The following is a 20,140-nucleotide window of genomic DNA, read 5'->3' as shown; positions in this document are numbered from 1 at the left end:
CTCCATGGCTTGCCATCAAGGTATTTTGCTCAGTTTAAAAACATAATTATAAAATATTGAAGGATTCTGAAGTCACAGATTTACAGTTGTACTCAAAATTATTCATACCCTTAGTAAATAGGACCAAAGAAGGCTGTGAAAATAAATCTGCATTGTTAATGCAGATTTCTTACTCTCCTTTACATGGCGGTGACTTGTACGTCCAGTTTCTCAATACCATAGCTCAATAAGGAAAACAATACACATTTACACAAACATTTTAGAACATTTTATTTGTTTACTTTGTTCAAAGTTCAAACACATGGTCAAATTGAAACCGAACACTTCTCAGTAGCTGTCATTTAAAAACAGCTGTAAAAAAAAATAAATAAAATTTACAGACCATTCTGAATGGGTACTTTAAGGCACATGTAAATACCTGTTATTGTATTATTAACCAAAGATACATGCTAAAGTGCAGCATTTCCTAAAGTGCGGCCATTAAACAAAAATAAATTGCTGTGAACAATGTTATGTGTCTGACTGCCATGCTTTAAACTCTGAAGAATCCTCCTCCATATTTAACAGCATCACTCATAATTCTTAGGAGACAGGAGTAACAACTGCAGATTATGAGTTACCTGCGGTGAGTCCAACATAATGAATCCATATGGCCTGGTATCCAACAAAAAACAACATTAACATCTTGTTTCTTTAAAGAGTCCACTTTTCCTATTATGCTGATAATTATAGAATGTTTTCAAAGAATCAAGTTGTGTATCTGGATTTGTTAAATATGGTTGCTTATGTAATATTAGTGTATGATGCATTTTGATTAGCAGACTAACTTTTTTTTTTTTTTCAATGAAAGGAAGACGGCAATTTACAAAACCTCTTACCTTTTTGGTGTACATGCAGGTGTGTGCACTGAAAAATCTTCATCAGAGCAAGTTTCTGCAGAAGCCACTGTACAAAAACTACAATAAACCAAATGAAAGAATACATTGGTAAATACATTTAGACACACAGACAGACAGGTTATATAAAACACTGCAATGCACATCACCTCTCTCCACAGAGACTTGCATGGATTGTAATATCATCTTTCAGGAATTCTCTGTAGCAAATTGGACAAGCCACCTGAGTGGTTTCCCAAAAAAAGGCAGTGTATTACATGACTTGACAGACTTTGAAAAACTTTTGGGCCTGGTTTCACAGATTTCGATTAAGCCAGGATTAAGCCTTAGTTCAAGCAAGACATTTAAGTAGTTTTTATAAACGTGCCCTAGAAAAAAAAACATTACTGTGTAAATCGTGAGACAAAATAATGGCACGGACATATTAAGATATATCAGTGCAAGTTGCTTTCAGTTAAAACAGCTCAAACACACATTTTAGTCTGGGACAAGGCTTAGCCAGAGGGGAGGTGTCTAATGACTCTTGGAGTGGCACAATATAGAACATGGCTTTCCCACCTTATGACACAGATCTTAACGTTTTTGCAGAATATCCCTCTGCTTCTAGAGGAGTTATGACAAGCTTGTGTCTACCACTACCACCTTTTGGGGAAATTAAGAAACAGAATTACATGTTGGCCTGGAGGATTACCATGTTAGCACATCTAAAGTCCTGCACACCTGTTGCTTTGTACAAGAGCCACCCTCCAGAAAGGCCCTTCATCTTTGGAAAAGTTTCAGTCAGGATTCTTGAGATCTTGAATAACAGCACAAAGCAAAGCAAACAATCAGCATAAAAGAGCTAAAGGATATAGAACAGCATTAATGGTAGCTATAGTTTATGGGGCATTACATTAATTTCCCACAACACAATGTCCCAAACCATTTCAGTAAACTGTACCTCTGTGTGGTCACTGTCTTCTGGTACTGTCTTCCCATCCCTGCTTGGAGGAGTTCAAGTTCCTCATTTGGAAAAAGAGTTATGGCAGTATTTTTGGGTAGCAGGTATTTATTCTGTTTAGGGACATTTAATGTTCTCTTTTTGCCACGCCTAAAATATCCTGGAAAAGACCTGTGGATAAAGTGCAAATATGAATTGATTAGTCAGCACAGCTAGAAGACAAGAACATAGTGTGCCTTTTCTTACAGTATAGTCTGATCGATTTAATATCTAGGGCACGGTTTCACAGACATGGTTTAGATTAAGCCAGGATTAGGCCTTATTTGAATTAAGGCATTATGTAGCTTTTATAAACAAGCCTTAGAAAAGGACATTACTGGTGTATATCTTGAGACAGAAAACAATGGAACTGACATATTTTAAGATATTTCAGTGCAAGTTATTCTCATTTAAAACAGTTCAAACATGCATTTTATTGTGAGACTAGCTTAAGCCTTGTCTGTGAAACTTGGGGAAATGTAATAGCATAGCCATGTTTCTATACATTAAACCACTGTTTACTAAATTATGTTATGAAACGTGTTCAAGTAAAGCTTAAGCTTCAGTGAGACTTCTGAAGTCTATTCTCTCTGCTGAAACTAAACAATGTTGACTGAGCTCATAATGTTTCCTTCAGAACAAAGTGTGAGCATGAACCTAGCCATCTCCTCCTGCACTGTCAAACTTGGGCCTGGTGTCTCGGGTTCAATGCTGCTCACTGAGTTGAGCAGCAAAGACAGGTTCCTTGCTGCTGACTCTATTTTTCCATGACCCTAAATCATTTTAAATAAATTGAAAAAAATTGAATTTTTTTTGCATTTTCAAGTCTTTTTTTATTCAGATCAGAGCGACTATAAACAAAGTTATTAATCTTAGATAGACAGTTATATGAAAAGTGATGCAACAACATGTTCCATAACTGACTAGAAAAGATTAAAAGTTAAGAGATATAGACCCGGTTTCACAGACAAGGGTTAGATTAAAGCAGAACTAAGTAACTTTTTTACCTTCATAAATAGTTTTCTAAGTCCTTACGATGGTTAATTGACTTGTAGTGGTGTGTTTGAGGCGAGCACTAACCCCCTCTGGCACGTCTACGCCAGAAAACAGCACTTGCAAGTTGAGCTGCGCCGACCTGACACAATCTCACCTCATGCTCACGTTCACGCGAGAGTGACAAAATGCTTTACGGTAATTCAAAAACAATGTATATATTATGACTTTATAAGACAATTTCGAAAATTACCCACCTCCATCGAGATTTCTTGTACTGTATTTGCAAAACTACTGCGCTGGTGAGTGTTGTAGTCGTTGTAGTCCAGAGCTGCGCTTGGAGTATTTACGACAGTGTGATTCACTGAAGGAACCTGTAGGGGGAGCTTCGCAAATCTTACTGAGTTCCACTTTAAACCAGGATTAGGCCTTATTTCAATTATGATATTTAAGTAGCTTTTATAAACTGCCTTAATTAGAAAAAAGAAAAAAAATCATTACTGGTGTGAATCTTGAGACAAAAGGCAGTAACATATTTTAAGATATATCAGAGCAAGTTTATTTCAGTTTAAACAGCTCAAACATGCATTTTAAGCCTACATAAAAGTTTAACATAAGTTTACATAAGTTTAAACAAGTTTAAATCTGGTCTGTGAAACCGGCCAATTCATGAGAATCAATAAATTATAGTACTCGTCTGCTAATTAAACGGTTAGCTACTTACCTAAGTAATAAGCTGACTTGTTCATAGCCAATAAACACTCTTCCAACAAAAAAACAACAAAAACATACTTGGCGCTGCAATGTATTCTCCTGATCAGCCATTTTATTACCCTTTTCAGCAAGTTCTCCTGCTGTCGGTAATGCAGGGAGTCTTGTGATTGGTTGTCAAGCCATCTCTGATTGGCTGGAATTATGGCATATTGTAATGCTGGTTAATTAGGGATGTTCGATTCCAGGTTTTTTGGAGTCAACTCCGACTCCCGACTCCCACTGTTGGAGTTGATGGAATCAACTCCATTTACTATACATCAAAACGGTCATAAATAAGCCGAGATGGCAGTCCATACACACTTAATTTATTTTTCCCCGACGCGAAGCCTTAAAATCCCCTCATTAAAACAACACACGTTTAGCGAGACTGTTTAAATTAGTCCAATTTAGAGATGACTTGATGAGTAGCATATCAACATTGCTAATTGCCGATACCTAATTTTACCGAGAGAAGAGTCACGAAAAACATCTGTGGTCGAATATTATGTCAGAATTAAATAAACGAGAAAGCAGGGATTCTTTAATGAATTAATCTCATTATAATGGTCGGGGGATGGCGCTAAACGCAAATGATTCATTGTCTTTAAAGTGCTTGGACATTAGAGTTAAAGATGCTAAAATTAATACTATACATAAAAAATTATTACAATAATGTACACTTATTAATGTGTTTATTATTGATGTGAGTTTTTTTTAAAATTATTTTTATGTATGGTTAACACGGTTAACTATGGAAAATCAAATCTATATTTATTGTAATAATATAAGCTACCATCAATAAGCCTACTAAAGCTGACACGGAGATATGTATAATTACAAACTCACTATGACTGTTATCTATTTCTAAAGTAAGCTACATAAATGTATGTGACAAAGTTTCTGCGACAGCTTTCTGACGCGATTCGTCAGTGTCTGAATTCCTCGCTTCATTTCGTTCACTCCTTGTTTAGTGCACTTAACCATAGACATTATGCACTTCACTGCCATGCATTATGTAGGCTATGGATTCGACAATCAGTAAACAAGTGAGCGATTCCGGACACAGCAACAGAGTCGACACCGAGAGTCGATTCCTGTGCTAGAGTCGACCCCGACTCTGGGGCTATTCAGAGTCGAGGAATCGACTCTTTTGGAGTCGACTCCCCATCACTTGCGCAAGCGAGCCGTCTGCGCTTAGTGAGCAAGCAACTGAAACGTTGCATATGCGAAAGAGAACGTCCGCGCACATCCAAATAAACTTCTTTTAAATGCAAAATTGATTTTCTTTCGCTCGCACGCACAGAATTGTGGCAGAAATGTAATTCCATACCATTTCAGGCGAGGCTAGGCGCAACTCAAACAAGCCTATCGTCAAAGGCTCAGGAATGGGTAAGTTTTTATAAGGTGTGAATCACCTCAATTACTTAGGTCCTTCAGCCTCGTCAGCACTATATAGTCTATAAGATTTACAATCACATTATGAACATGAATATATTAAGTGAACGTGAATAAACAGCTCAGGACTGGCATGATGGCGGCGGAACTTCCTGCTCATGACTAATAATCGCCTAAGTCAGCTGTATTATCCCGTAGCTCGTTCAGTATTGCTTTTGCGCCACAAACACAGTGGTCAAAATCACTATAGCAAGTTATTGAACGCGCAAAAATATACTCAAATGAAGCCGCGCAATATCCGCGACAGGTGATTCGCAGTTACTGTTCGTGCGCAGTTTGTTATTTACAGCAATTACAGCAATTTTAGGCCTTAGAAGTAATGATATGTATAATTTTGTAAATTCATTTGTTTGTGTTTTTCATATATTTTCTCTTCAGGTATCTCCAGGGATCACTGGCACAAGCGCCGTAAAACCGGAGGAAAAAGAAAGCCCTACCATAAGAAACGAAAGTATGAACTGGGTCGCCCTCCTGCAAACACGAAGGTGCGAGACTTCAGTTGACGCGCATCAAAGACTATCATCATTTTAGCTTCATATGATATATGCGTCATTTCATATGGATTTGTTTTGCGGACTGTAGATATGCAGCCTTCATTACAAAGTATGTTGTTAACAACAGTATAAAAATAAATAATTGTAATAATTATTTGGAAACTTTTTAGATCGGTTCCCGCCGTATTCACACAGTGCGCGTGCGGGGAGGCAATAAGAAATACCGCGCGCTGAGACTGGACAGCGGGAACTATTCCTGGGGCTCTGAGTGTGAGTGCACATCTCTGTTCATCAGAAAACCTTTCTTTCTTTCTTTCTTTCTTTCTTTCTTTCTTTCTTTCTTTCTTTCTCTATTAGGTGTCCTTACAGTGTAGGCTACTTATTGTGTTCATATGAAGACATAAAATGCAAAAGCCTCAAAGTGCTATCTGAAAATTTCTTATAAAATGAGCATTTTTTATCAAGCTTGTATGTTTATGTTCAGTTATTTCACTTTAATGCAATGAAAAGGACCTATTAATTGCCATTAAAGTGAAATTACTGAACCTAAACATACGAGCTTGATAAAAAAAAAAGCTCATTTTAGAAGAAAATTTCAGACAGCACTTTGAGGCTTTTGCATCTTAAGTCTTCATATTGTATTGCAAAACACATTTGCTGCTATTGAGGTGGGATACGGGTAAAGTTAGTGGCAGGTTTGGGTAGCTTTACAAATGTCTTGGTAACTAATATTTTTATTTGTTGTCAGGAGTCTGGGTTGGTGTGTCAGTGCATTTAGAAGCATTAAAACCATGAGGTGCCTTTAGACTGAGATCATGGAAGTGGTGCCTGGAAATTTTCTCATAAATTTTGTGTGAAGTCTCTGATGTAACACATTACTGTTTAACAAAACAATTTGCTTGAGCAGGGAAAACTGTTGAGTTGACCTGTTCTTAAATGTCTGACTCTTGGGTTGTATGGACAATTTTCAGTTTTTACACATGGCATTCATCATGCCATGTGAATTATTTATTCTCTGTGGCCAAATCTAAACATGACATTGGTAAAATCCTACTCTGGAGGTTCTCTGGCTTTTTTCTTCTTTTTTGCCTCAAAGTACATCTAATTTTGTCACTCAAAAACTCACAGGTTGTACTCGCAAAACCAGAATCATTGACGTTGTGTACAATGCCTCCAACAATGAGCTTGTGAGAACCAAAACCCTGGTGAAGAACTGCGTTGTTCTGGTGGACAGCACACCGTTCAGGCAGTGGTATGAAGCTCACTACATCCTTCCTCTGGGCCGCAAGAAAGGGGCGAAGCTGGTAGGCTTTCATTTCATAGCTCACATTATAAATAGATGAGTGTATCTATTATTAGAGATTCAGGCATCTCAGCCTCAGAATGTTCATGGACTGTCTGCAAAAATGACAAGAGCTTTTCCAAAACCACCAGCTCCTATTTTATATTTACCCTGTTGCTACAATGCAAACTGCATTGGTGTTTTATGTCGATATAAGCAACAGAGATTGAGCAATGCAACAGAGCTGAGCAGAGTTCAACATTATGCATATGGGCATACCAAATCAAAATACTGCAGACGCCTACTAGCATCCATTTTACCTGAACATTCCAAATGCACAAATATTTTCATAACGACATGAATGGAATGGAAGAAATGCCTGGAATTAAGAAAGTGATCAGCGTGATTGATATTCAAAATGGTAAATAAGCGCTGCTTTTTTATGTTTTTTGTATCTGCAGTCCTTTGATGATGAATATAGACTATTGATATAGACAGTTATTTCCTTACATGCAGGAGCGTTCTGCAGGTACTGGTAGAAAGTTGCCTGTAATCTTTTTGGTGCATTCAAGTGCAGCTTTTTGTCTGAGATGCAGCCGACGCGAGGCGACAACACAGTTGACTTTCGTTGCTGCTGGTTCTTTTATGCTGGCTTGGTGTGTCACAGCCTTAAAGGGCTAGTTCACCCAAAAATGAAAATTCTGTTATTAATCACTCACCCTCATGTCGTTCCACACCCGTAAGACCTTCGTTCATCTTCAGAACACAAATAAAGATATTTTTGGGTAAAATCTGATGGCTCAGTGAGGCAAGATAATGAACACTTTCAAATGCCCAGAAAGCTACTAAAGACGTATTTAAAGCAGTTCATGTGACTACAGTGGTTCAACCTTAATGTTATGAAGCGCCAAAAAAACAAAATAACGACTTCAACAATATCTAGTGATGGGCAATTTCAAAACACTGCTTCATGAAGCTTTACAAATCTTTTGTTTTAAATCAGAGCGTGCGTGTATCAAACTGCCAAAGTCACGCCCCCCAGTGGTGAACCATTTCGAAACACTTATGATGTAACAAAGCCTCGTTTGCAAAAGATTCATAAAGCTTCGATCGAAGCTTCATGAAGCAGTGTTTTGAAATCGCCCATCACTAAATATTGTTGAATAAAGTCTTTATTTATTTTTTTGCTGCACAAAAAGTATTCTTGTCGCTTCATAACATTAATGTTGAACCACTGTAGTAACATAAATATGTCTTTAGTAGCTTTCTGGGCATTGTAAGTGTTAATTATCTTGCTGGCAATAAAGACCTCACTGAGCCATCGGATTTTATCAAAAATATCTTAATTTGTGTTCCGAAGATGAACGAAGGTCATGAGGGGTGAGAAATTAATGACAGAATTTTCATTTTTAGGTGAACTAACCCTTTAACAGACCGGCAGCGTTTTAATCAATGTCAATGTAAACGCACTATTAGACTAAAAATTGTCAACATTAGAGGTGGGTTAATATGGGATCTTAAGCTAGAATAAATAAATATTGTTTTCAAATTTTGCTCTGATATTCAAATATACAATTAAAGACCAGGGCCTTAATCCAACAATCCACATCATGTGCAACATCAGAATCTTTCCCGGATAAACCTTCTTGAAGCTTTTAACCTCATAAACAGAAATGGGAGATAACTAAGTATCTGGATGATTTGCTTTTGTAAATGTACATATGCATCTTCATCCCTCAGACTCCAGAAGAGGAGGAGATGTTGAACAAGAAACGGTCAAAGAAGGTTCAGAAGAAGATTAATGGCCGCAGGAAGAAGAGCAAGATTAGCAGTTTGCTGGAGGATCAGTTCCTGCAGGGAAAGCTTCTCGGTGAGTTTACCACACTTTTTCCATCATGAATCCTTTGAGACATTCACAATCATCTCCATTTTCTTAAACTGATCAATGGCAAACAGTTATTTTTTCAACAGCACACATCCGCAACAATCCGTTCAATCCATAGTCCAAAGCAAATAAACATAACAGTACGTGTCCTCACCAAATGATTTAGTAATGTCACAGGATGTTCTCATTTTTATGATCATTTGAGGCATGTCCCATTAGAACAAGAAACTAGACCAAGAAACTCAAGCTATCAGCAGTTTATGCCCTCCCGTGCTCTGTTTATTTTTCATGTCGTACAAAACCAGTGGTCTCGGTCAAAGCCAAATCTTTGTTTAATTAGTAAAAGAGTCACTGTGCTTCTGTCTAAGTTTGCTTTTTAATGGCCTGCTTCCTCAGCCTGTATTGCGTCCAGGCCCGGCCAGTGCGGCAGAGCAGACGGATACATCTTGGAAGGGAAAGAGCTGGAGTTCTACCTCCGGAAGATCAAAGCCAAGAAAGGCAAATAGACTCAAGCAATATAACCAGGGCTATTATTCGGGTCACCAGTGTGAATGATTATTTCCTAATAAACTGAAAATACTTTACTTCACTGAAATACTGCATACTGTAAGTGCAAAATAAAATGTATTGCACTTACACGCACCCAAGTACGGTCACTGTATCCCTTCATGTTACTATTCACTATTACTAACTACTATTTATTTATCTATTTCTTTGTTCATTTATTTTCAGTATATATTTGAACTGTCACTTTAGCTCATCTCCAATTTAAATTTATCTAAAATAAATTTTGTACATGTACAATAAAGTGATTCACTCTTGAATGTGTATCTTAGGAGTACAAGAGTAGAGTCCTGATTACATGAAACAATAAAATTATACCATCTCAGGCTTTTAGGTTGCTGTATTGCCTCATTTACTTTTGATATTTAGTAAATATTTGCAACAAGTATACGTTGTGACATTTTCTGTGATGAATGATCCTCATCCTCTCCAAAAGGGGGCAGACTTCCCCTAACAATAGTCTGCAATAGTCTTTTTTTTTTCCCTGCTCAGTCCATCATATGTTTGAGACTAGTTTCTAATAAACTTAAGAAGTTTAGGGAACATATGCACATCATTTGCAAAATGTCTTGCTATTTGAGTCCCCAGTATATTTTACAGTATTTAAACAGAATTTAATGATATTCACTATAACACCATGTTTGATTAGTCAAGCTCTCAACATAATTACCACACCGAAAGCACAATGATGAGCGTTAGACTGCAATATTCAAGAGTCATTTATTTTCTGAGAGTGAGAGATTGACATCATTATTAATATTAAACAAACTGTACATTTTATACATACGTTTAAAGTTTGGTAGATATTAAAGCCATCAACCATTACAAAATAAAGAACTCTGTTTATCTGGGATGATGACAACCAAATGACAAAGTAATACAAACATTTGCAAACATTCACTGACAAAACACAGCAACACTAAATAATTGTTTCCAACACAACAGCCAACAAATCAGAAAAAGAGCTCTGAGAGGGAAATGTGGAACTCATCATTGATGAGCTGTGGTGGTTCTGAAGTTTCTATCAAACCGTTCCAAAGTCACAATTGGATCAGAGCTGACCAGCTGGATTTATTAAGACTAGTGATGCCGTGATGACGACAAGGGAGTATCTCATGAGACTTTGAACATATCTTTCAAAACACTGGGGAAAAAAGCACAATTTCATAACATCCCACAAATAAACACGCTCAACAACACAGAGACCTCATTATTTAACCTTCATTGTAATGGAATAGCAGCTTTTTGGGTCGTCGAGGAAGCAGATAATATTTCAGTCCAATGAGGTGATTCAACAATGCATTTTAAGGACATTTAAAGAAAAAAAAAAAAAGAGCTGATTTTGGAGAAGAACAGAACCTTTGACAGGTTGAAACTGTGTTGATGGAAAAAAAAGAATAAAAAAAGACAGTTTGGTCTGAAAGAAGACATTTGTGTTGATGGCCAACAGAATGACCTGATTCTACGTCTCGGTGTACACTGAAGACATTTGGCTCAAACCACGATCGAAGCCGCCCACCTGAAAGAAAACATTTTCCTCTGTGCCCGGAGAGAACTGGCAACCTGACCCTATGATGTCTGGGACCAAGCTGAAACCTTTGCATTAAGAAAAAGGGAACATATGGAAAAAATGAGTTATACTTTCATTAAACACTTAAGAAAAATGTGCACAAATTGTCCTATTATATAATCACTAAAACTACCCCTAAAACTTGCATATTAGTACTTTATGCATAGTAAGTACCTATTAATTATACTACTAATATAGACCCTTGAAGGCTATACTATTAAAAATAAAGGTTCTAAAAGGGTTTTTTGCAGTGATGCCATAGAACAATTTTGGGTTTCCAAAGAACCTTTAATAATCTAAAGAACCTTTTTCCACTATAAAGAATGTTTTGTGGAATGCAATGGTTCCATGGATCATAAAAGGTCTTCATGGAGCCATCAATGGCAATAAAGAAGCGTCGTAAGCTTAAGTAGACTGAACCATTACCACCAGTTCACAATTCTTTTGAGAAACGCAGCCCAGATCACTTGACCTGTTTCATGTTGCCTATTACTAGTCCTGAAATGAAACTCTGGTGTGCTAATGGATAATGATAGTTGACAATATCAGTTGTGCTTCATTTTTGACCCGTGCTGGCAAAATGAGTCAGAATGTGCACAGGCTAATTTCGAACTACAGGCAAAACAAGTGAAAAATGTCAATTTTGGTTGAAATTGAGGTTTTCACGAAAATGAGTTCATTAAGCCATCATCTAGCAATCCCAATGCTCCAAATAGCAATTAAACACCTAAAAGTATCTCGTTTTCTGAGAAGACTACCTTTACTTTGACCATGAAAAATGCAGTTTTTGGTTTCCCCTCAGCATAAGTTTGGTATCGTTGTAAAGCACAGCATTCCAACTTTGTGAATATTCATAGCGAATTCTCGATGGCATGAGTCTGAACCAATGAAATGTGATTTTTAAACTGCTGATGTGACCAAAACGATTTTACTCGCAATGACTAACATATCCGGAGCACGCACACAAAGACTTGGTGAGTATTCACTCAAACATTATCTGTTATGCCTTAAGTGAACGTTTGGTTAACTGTTGGGGAAAAACATCTGATGTGTAACATTGTATTAGATCCGTTTGGTACAGTAGGTCTTAATATATAGGCTGTCTGTTTCATTAATGTTAATCAAATAATTGTGGAATCATGGAAAAAAAGTTGAATATATATTTTTTTCCCTATAGATATGGGTTTTGGCTTGGTTTGTTCCATATTTGGTGGCATTACCAGGGATTTTAAGGTATGGTTGCTAGGTAGGATTTTGTTTCAGAACCTTCAGAAAACTTTAACTCGATTTTTCTTAAAACTGACTTTGTTGACTCTATCAACTTCAAAAAGGTGTAGCTCAGTCATTTTTTGTCAGATCCCAACAAATCATACATTATTTTAAAGTTTTTTTTTAATAAAGAATAACAATAAGAGAATAACATTTAGCAATCATTTTTGAAATTTTGCTCATTGCGACTCATTTTTCCAGCAGTGTCACATTTTATTGTGATAAGGCATAATAATAAAAGGATTTGTGGAGGTAAAAGTGCAGTCACATTTAGCGTTGTTCTGCAAATTTTCAAAGGTGAAATCTTGTCATTTCAATAGTGACTTCTTTGTGATCTGTGCTTTATACATTACTGCACTGTTGACAATAGAAAATGGGCCTTTTTTGCCCAAGATATTTCGCCAAAATACCTGTGGAAGAGGTGCTGGTGGAACAGCTCATGTGGAAGCCATTGTGTGGGTTTGTGTTGAAGCTGTGAGACTCTGCAGGTTGATGACCGCCGCTGATGGACTGGTCCATTCTGTAGCTGTCACCAAAATGGAAACAGCTCTGGAAGTTGCCACGGTAATCTGTGCACAAACACCCAAAAACAATACATAAGCATCTGAATGAAATGTCATTCAATTGTGGCTTTAGATTTAAAACTTAAAATAGCTCTTTAACAGTACAGCTAAAGCCACAGACAGCCTGTATTCCTGTTTGTATTTCTATTTTTGCTTCCAGAAGTGTTCAACAAGTAGTCTTGCTTAGATGGGGGTCTTGGATTTGAGGTGGTACACACATGTACATCTGCGTCCTGACAGGGAAGTCGAGCGTTTCTTCTTCAGAGCAGTTCTTTTGACAGACAGCTTAGCTGTTTTGGACTGGGTGGTTTTAGAGCAAAAAGCTTCCTCTTATGGTTCCAGGCGTTTCTTTCAGCCCACATGTTCTGGGCAACACACAGAGCACTGCAGAGACTATGCCAGTTCTCATACTGATATGGCTCTCTCTGACATGAAATACTCATGTTCTGATATTTTAAACAGGTATATTTCAATAGATCAGGAGTAAAGGCAGGAGATTGGCGGCGTGAGTGCTACTTGCTTAGAGTCACCATGATTTCATATTGATTTCATGAAAACGGTTATTTTTTTATGGAATATTGCAATGTTTATTATAAATAATTTATCTGTGCACATCATTTTAAACATTTAAAGTCTACTATATCATTTGATATGCACATTTCTAAATCTTCTAAATTATCAACATGACCAAAACCTTTTGTACACATTCTTCAGTTGCACTTTATTTCAGTGGTTCACTAACTCTCATTAGAGTATTAGTAAACTGTCAGGTTAAGGTTAGGTGTTAGTAGAATAAGTTGACATGTAGATGCAAAATTACTTATATTCAATAGAATGTCTATTGGGGACCATCAAAATAAAGTGTTAGCAGATATTAAGCAGACGTGATTATCCATGAATGATTTAAAAAAAAAAAAAAAAATCATGTTAAAGTGCATCAAAAGCCACGTTTCCACCGCAGGAACTTTCCCCAGGGTCTAGGGACTTTGGGGTGGTACTCGGTGTGTGTTTCGACCACAGGGACCAGGGTCTAAATGAAGTTCCGGGTAAAAGTTTCCCCCTCAGAAAGTCCCTGCTCGCAAGGTAGTACTTTTTCAAAGTTCAGGAACTTTTGGGGGTGGGACTTGGATGCTGAACATGCTGATTGGTTGACTTCATGCAACATTTTGATTGGTTGACTCCATGCAGTAGTTTATTTCAAACACCATTTTTAAAACTCTGTTGCGATGCGTGCAGTAAGAGTGGTTTGCTATTCAATGGACTGACGACGAGGTTCAGGCTTTATTAAGCTTATATGCGGAAGACGAAATCCAGCAGGAACTGGAAAGTCACGCGCAGTCCTACGTCACTGGACTAATCTTCATGGTACTTTAGACCGCGATGGAAATGCAGACAGCAACAGGTCTAGGGGGAAAAAAGTTCCTTGGACAAATTGTTCCAGGTAATTTTGGTGGAAACACGGCTAAATATGATCCATCAGGCTTTTGAGGAACTTTTATTTGAACATCTCTCAATCATCATTGTATTGCATTGCAATATGTTTTGCACCCACAATAAAAACTACAGAGCTTTGATCATAAAAGTAGCATTTAAATATCATCTTACAAAGACACATTATTGGGTGATATAGAGCGACAACCAACATTCATATGCATTTTATGTAAGTTGCCTGCAATACTGTTATTAATAACTCATTGATTTACATTTGGCCTAAATTGGCCATATTAAAAACTGCACCAAATTGCATATTTTTGGCTCAATTTGGGCCTCTGAATAAAACCGAGGTGTTTTTCCTCCTCTAATATGAGCTCTATATTCTCTACAGTATATCATATTATATGAGCCATAAAAGCCTGATGTATCAAGGTTAAATAAAGTGCTGGACTTTTAATCACATTAAAAGTCCAGCACTTTTTTTTTTTTGGATCAAACCATCAGATCAAACAATCTCTGAAAATGACACAGAAGGTCTCGTACCCTCACTTGAAGGCAGGTTGTGGAAGGTGGCATAGGGTTTATGATGAGTGTGGAGGTGTTGCTGGTTGGAAGAGGAGTTCTGTTGCTTCTCTAGTGTTGGTGGAGGAGATGTAGCAGCCTTCAGCAGACTGATCCCTGGAGACAGCAAAGCTCCAGATAACCTGGAAGACAGAGAGTGAACGCTAACTATTAAGATTAATGGTGGAAGATAAGCAGGCCAAAAAATATACCATTAAATTTAATATGGAGTATACAACTTTTTATTACAAGAGTCTTCTGAATGTTATTAAAAGTAACTTTAGAGCCTCACCCCATCTTACCTTTAACCCTGAGAAAGATCTGAAAGGATTACCTCAGAAAAAGAGTCACATAGCCTCAAGTGAAAGATTATTTATTTATTTTATTCATTTATTTTTTATTTACTCTAACATGCTTCATCCTATTCCAATTCTTGTTATAATGGAAAGTCGTGAGCCTGGTTTTGATTGTGTACAAGCCTGTTCTTCACTCCAGATGCCACTTCTCCATAACATGCCCCTGACTTACTGTACACTGTGATGGCTCTGGGGAAGTTATGATAGCTTGTTCATGCTTGCACACAATGGAACAAATAAAGGCTTTGTTAGTGCCATTAGATGCAGCTGTCACAAGCAAGTCTTCAAATATGCAAAACCGAGTTGCAGCGAAACACGGACTGCCAACCAACGGCCCTGTGAAGCTGTTCCTGTCCCCCTAAGTCAAGGCCCTCTGCCTTTAGTGCACACATCAAAGAGTCATATTCTGAATTTCAGAAATGAACAGAGAACAAAAACAAACTCACATAATTGCCTTTTTAAACAGAAGTATGACAAACAGATGCCCATCATGATACAGTTATGGAGAGATATTATGAGGACATACACAGCTGTAATGAGAGACATGGAGGAACAGAGGAAATAAAAATATTAATGCACTTTACTGCCTGTTCGTTCTTGCTAACGATATATGAGATCAGTATTTAGAAATACAACCTCAATTCCAGAAAAGTAAAATGCAATATAATCAGGAATCTGTGATTTCTTAATTCTTATGAACCTTTATTTTACTGACAAAAGTACTAAGAAAAAAAAAAAGAAATGTTTTCAATGGCCATATTAATTGTATTTTGAAAATATAAACAAATTTTCATTTTGATGGTTGCATCACACTCCAAAAAAGTTGGGACCGAGGCAAAATGAAAGTGAAAAAATTTGGTTCTGGTTCTGGTTTTGAATCATATCCACCAAAGGCACAGTCTTTGCATGCAAAGATGGGTCATGGCTCACTACTTTGTGCCAAATTTCGTCAGAGAATTGTCAAACTATTGATAAATCACATTATTTAGGTCTTTCACCATCTATCATACATAAGATTCAGGGAATCAAGAGAAATCTCAGTCCGTGTAGGGCAAGGCAGGAAACTTCTGTTGAATATGCGTGACCCTTCAAGCTCTCCGATGGCACTGCATGAGAAACCATCATGCTGCTGTGTTAAATATAGTCACATGGGCTTGGGAGCACTTTGGAAAACCGTTGTCACTTAACATAGTCTGCTGCTGCATCAAGAAATGCAACTTGAATCTCTGTTACGCAAGGAGAAAGCTATGCATAATTTCTATGCAGAGATGCCTCCGAGTTCTCTGGGCCCGAGCTCATCTCAGATGGTCCAAAAGACAGTGGAAATGTGTGCTGTGGTAAGACAAGTCCATGTTTCAGCATGTTTTTGGGAAATAAGGACATCGAGTTCTCAGTCCCAAAGAAAAAAGGGACTCTCCAGACGTTCATCAGCGATAGGTGCCAAAGCAAACATCTGTCATGGTATGGGGGTGCATCAGTGTAAACGGCATGGGTGACTTGCACATGTGTGAAGGTACTATTGACGTGAAGGCATATATTGGGATAGTACAGAGACGTATGCTGCCATCAAGATGACATCTTTCCTGGGAAGCAATACAAGGCCAGACCTCATTCTGCACATGCTTCATCAGAGTGGTTTCATAGACACACTACAGTGGATGTGCTTGGCCTGTCTGCAGTCCAGATCCGTCTCTTATTGAAAATGTATGGCCCAACATGAAAAAGGGAATCAGACAAAGACGACCACAGACTGTTGAGCAGCTGTCTTCTCTTGACGAGATTGGGCAAAAATTCCACTTGCAAAACTGCAACAATTACTATCCTCAATACCCAAATGATGGAAAAGGAAAAGGAAAGGTGATGTGACACAGTGGTAAACATGCCTCTGTCACAACTTTTTTTTGGAGTGTGTTGCAACCATCAAAATCAAAATTTGTTTAAATGCAAATAATTTGGCCAGTGAAAACTATTTTCTTTGTACTTTTGTCTGTTAAATAAAGGTTAAAGAGAATTAATAAATCACAGATTCTTAATTATAATTTAATTTACATAATTTACTCACCCTCAAGCCATCCTAGGTGTACAGTATATGACTTCCTTCTTAGTTATATTAAAAAATATCCTGGCTCTTCCCAGCTTTGTAATGACATTGAATAGTGTCTGGGTTTTTGAAGTTCCAAAAAGCACATCCATCCATAATAAAAGTAATTAATACGACTCCATTGGGATAATAAATGCTTTCTGATTATGGGATAAATTATGGGATAATTTTCATTTCTGGGGGAACTATTCCTTTAAAGCTAAAACACATCTATGCTAGTCTACTCCTAAACACTGATAAAAATTCACTTTAAGAAGATAACTTACTGTTTAAAAGCTCAGTAAGATTCTAAAAAAAAAAAAAAAAAAAAAGAATTAATACTTTCATTTCAGCAATTACACAATAAATTTGTGTACATCTACATGGTGAAAAATTGATTTTAAAAAAGCTACCACAAAAATTTTAGGCAGCACTGTTTTCAACATTGATAGTAATAATAAATGTTTCTTGAGCACCAAATCAGCGAAAATTCAGCTTTGCATCAAAGGACTAAATTACATTTTAAAAATGTATTTAAAAAGAAAACAGTTACTTGAAATTGAAATAATATTTCACAATATTACTGTTCTACTGCATTTTTGATTAAATAAATGCTGCCTTGGTGAGCACAAGAGATTCATTAAGAATAGAAAAAAAACTTTAGAACAGTATTGTACACATTAACATTTAGTCTTTCTCATCTAGGAAAATGAACCTGATGACTCATCCTGCACTACACCAATTTTTTTTCAATAAAATGTACTCTATAATGAGAATGTCCTTCCCCAATACCATGTGCAACTGACTAGCAAGCAGCAAATTATGTTCATTGCTTTGACGTTAACTAGTGGCAAGTTTTAAAGAAAAGGCACAGGCTTTTCAGTATGCTTCATCCACACTAAAAATAACTATATAAATAAATCTATGTTTATTAGGCCAATGATATGATGAGAGTCTTCAAACTCATGTAAGTGATTTTAAGCATTTTTTAAAACTACTATTATAAAACAAGTAAAAGAAAGGAAATTTATTGAGTGCACGTTTGATGCATGTAAAGCATTTAAACAGACACATAATAAATAGCATTTAAATTGTCTTTTGTACTATCATCCACAGATTTAAGACCTAGCAAAACGCTAATGCAGAATTTGGACTCCAATGACATGATAATTCGTTTTTATTTATGCTCCAGGCCTCATGTGGAAGTGATATTTCCCATTGTTCATTTGCCCAGAATCTGATAAGGACTTCCTTGGCTGTTACATCTGTGAGACCATTATGTCGTTTTTCACTGTTAGCCAAATTCACATTCCAAGGACTCAGTTTCATCACAAGTGCATTAAAAAAATTAATAATCCACAACTTTTTAAAGTTTTATCTGTGCTCGAATGTAACCCCATGAGTCACGGGGCTCTCCTCATACAGCCTGAAAGTCTGCACTAACATATTTCACAAGGCATGCAGCAAATGTACGTTTAGGAATTAGCGTTAGCGGGCTAGCTTGTGCAGGAAAGCTGTTCCGATCTAGTCGCTGGCTGTGATCTGACGTGTGGCCATGTGTTTCTGCGAGAGCACGGCGGCAGCGTTCCCCTGGGAGCTGCTGTCAGCACAAGCTCAGGAAACAGTTATACTGTTCATATTTTTACAAGCAGCCTCTATGTGCAGCTAAAGTGAATCATGCTATAATCACTGCCAGCTGCAGCTCGCTAAGGCTCCAGGAATGAGGGGAATCTTTCATATGTAGGATTAATCTCTCCCTTCGGTATTTACCTTCACTGATCATCTGCTTTCACCTTTGCAGGCTCGTTTTGTGACTATACTGCCTGTCTCTCACGTCACAAGAGCTTTATATGGCCGCTGACCTATGGATCATCCAAAAGATCATGTTCACCTAATCTTCAAAAGTGATAGAAAAGCATTTGGCTCTTAAGTCAACCTCATAGTGCCTCTCCTGATCTAAATAAGAAAAGAAAAGTCCAACTGAGGTGGAGGACTGATGCTGGATGCTGATTATGGACTTTTACATAAAAAATTACTATTTCAAATAAATGCTGTTCTATTGAACTTTTAATTTATCAAAGAATCCTGAAAAAAAAAATCAGCATATTACAATGATTTCTGAAGGATCATGTGACACTGAAGATTGGAGTAATGACTGCTGAAAATTCACATTTGCCATCACAGGAATAAATTACATTTATATTAATATAAAAAACTTTTTTTTTTTTATTGTAATATTATTTCCTAATATTACTTCTAGCTCCTTAGCACAGTGTTTGTATTGCAAAAACCTGGTTCACTCCTATTAGTTATGAATGGGAAAAACTGCAACGCGCAAAAAGGCAGAATACGTCCCGCCTTCTAAGTAAAAGAGCCAATCACTGATTGATAAATCATTGCGTCACCGCAGCTCCTGTTAGGTTCCCATAGAAAGCTGACACTTGTTTCCTTTGATGCTATTATGAATGTAATAGATAGTTGAATACACTGTGATCCTCTGTAAATGTATGTTGTTATTGTTCTTGTTATGCAATAAAAAAAATAAATAGAAAGCTGATGCTGCATCCAAAATCGAATACTTCTCTACTATATAGTATGTGAAAAACTCTATGCAAACAGAGTAGTATGTCCGAATTCATAGTATTCGAAAAACAGTAGGCGAAAAGTACCCCGATGACTTACTACTTCCGGCGAGATTTTGAAGTGTGCATACGATGGACACTTTACTATCCCATGAGGCCACGGGAGAGGATTTGTGAATGGAGTTGAAGGGACATAACTGAGTAACTGATGATGGATGTAGTACTTCTGAATTCATTCATACTACACGCATTCGTACTATATAGAATGTACTTTTTCAATGGTAGTGAAGTAAATTTAAATTCAAATGTAGTACCTACTCAACAGTACAGATTTCGGACGCAGCCACTGTCACTGAAAACCGACCGCCATTGAGATGTCGTAACCGAACAAAACTGACTTTCTTTGAAATCTCATAAGGGAGCA

At 37.1% G+C, this 20,140-nt stretch overlaps 2 protein-coding genes and 1 long non-coding RNA gene across 8 annotated transcripts in view; 1 reads left to right on the top strand and 2 right to left on the bottom strand.

Moving 5' to 3' along the window:
• Positions 1–253: 253 nt before the first annotated feature.
• Positions 254–4,737, bottom strand: LOC125279280. Of its 4 annotated transcripts, none has more exons than XR_007187369.1 (5): positions 3,593–4,737; positions 1,837–2,007; positions 1,046–1,692; positions 879–956; positions 254–654 (listed from the first exon to the last, which is right to left on the bottom strand). It is a non-coding gene; the product is annotated as an uncharacterized LOC125279280 (long non-coding RNA). The 4 variants fall into 4 exon arrangements; XR_007187368.1 differs by lacking the exon at positions 3,593–4,737 and adding an exon at positions 2,883–3,157; XR_007187370.1 differs by lacking the exon at positions 3,593–4,737 and having other exon boundaries at positions 1,046–1,538; positions 1,617–1,692; positions 1,837–2,479.
• A 120-nt stretch (positions 4,738–4,857) lies between these two features.
• Positions 4,858–9,634, top strand: rps8b (ribosomal protein S8b). The gene is made up of 6 exons (XM_048208775.1): positions 4,858–5,010; positions 5,455–5,561; positions 5,741–5,840; positions 6,699–6,874; positions 8,593–8,722; positions 9,134–9,634. The coding sequence occupies exons 1-6, from the start codon at positions 5,007–5,009 to the stop codon at positions 9,241–9,243; spliced, it is 627 nt and encodes a 208-aa protein (XP_048064732.1). The 5' UTR covers positions 4,858–5,006; the 3' UTR covers positions 9,244–9,634.
• Positions 9,635–10,002: 368 nt separating this feature from the next.
• Positions 10,003–20,140, bottom strand: part of LOC125279277 (zinc finger protein GLIS1) — a 97,150-nt gene continuing 87,012 nt past the window's right edge. For all 3 annotated transcript variants that reach the window (XM_048208770.1, XM_048208772.1, XM_048208773.1), the window contains exons 9-11: positions 14,681–14,841; positions 12,551–12,709; positions 10,003–10,897 (exon numbers count right to left, since the gene is read on the bottom strand). In XM_048208770.1, the coding sequence (XP_048064727.1) occupies positions 10,764–10,897; positions 12,551–12,709; positions 14,681–14,841 (454 nt within the window). In that variant the 3' untranslated portion in view covers positions 10,003–10,763. The remainder of the gene's footprint in view (positions 10,898–12,550; positions 12,710–14,680; positions 14,842–20,140) is intronic.

This window comes from Megalobrama amblycephala, linkage group LG12 (assembly GCF_018812025.1).
Source record: "Megalobrama amblycephala isolate DHTTF-2021 linkage group LG12, ASM1881202v1, whole genome shotgun sequence".
NCBI lineage: Eukaryota > Metazoa > Chordata > Actinopteri > Cypriniformes > Xenocyprididae > Megalobrama > Megalobrama amblycephala.
This window is presented reverse-complemented; position numbering and strand designations above follow the sequence as displayed.

What these genes read in the sequence shown, in the direction of transcription:
- rps8b (XM_048208775.1), top strand. An exon ending in GCCCTCCTGCAAACACGAAG is followed by an intron (nt 5,562 to 5,740) that starts GTGCGAGACTTC and finishes GAAACTTTTTAG; the next exon opens with ATCGGTTCCCGCCGTATTCA. An exon ending in GCAAGAAAGGGGCGAAGCTG is followed by an intron (nt 6,875 to 8,592) that starts GTAGGCTTTCAT and finishes TTCATCCCTCAG; the next exon opens with ACTCCAGAAGAGGAGGAGAT.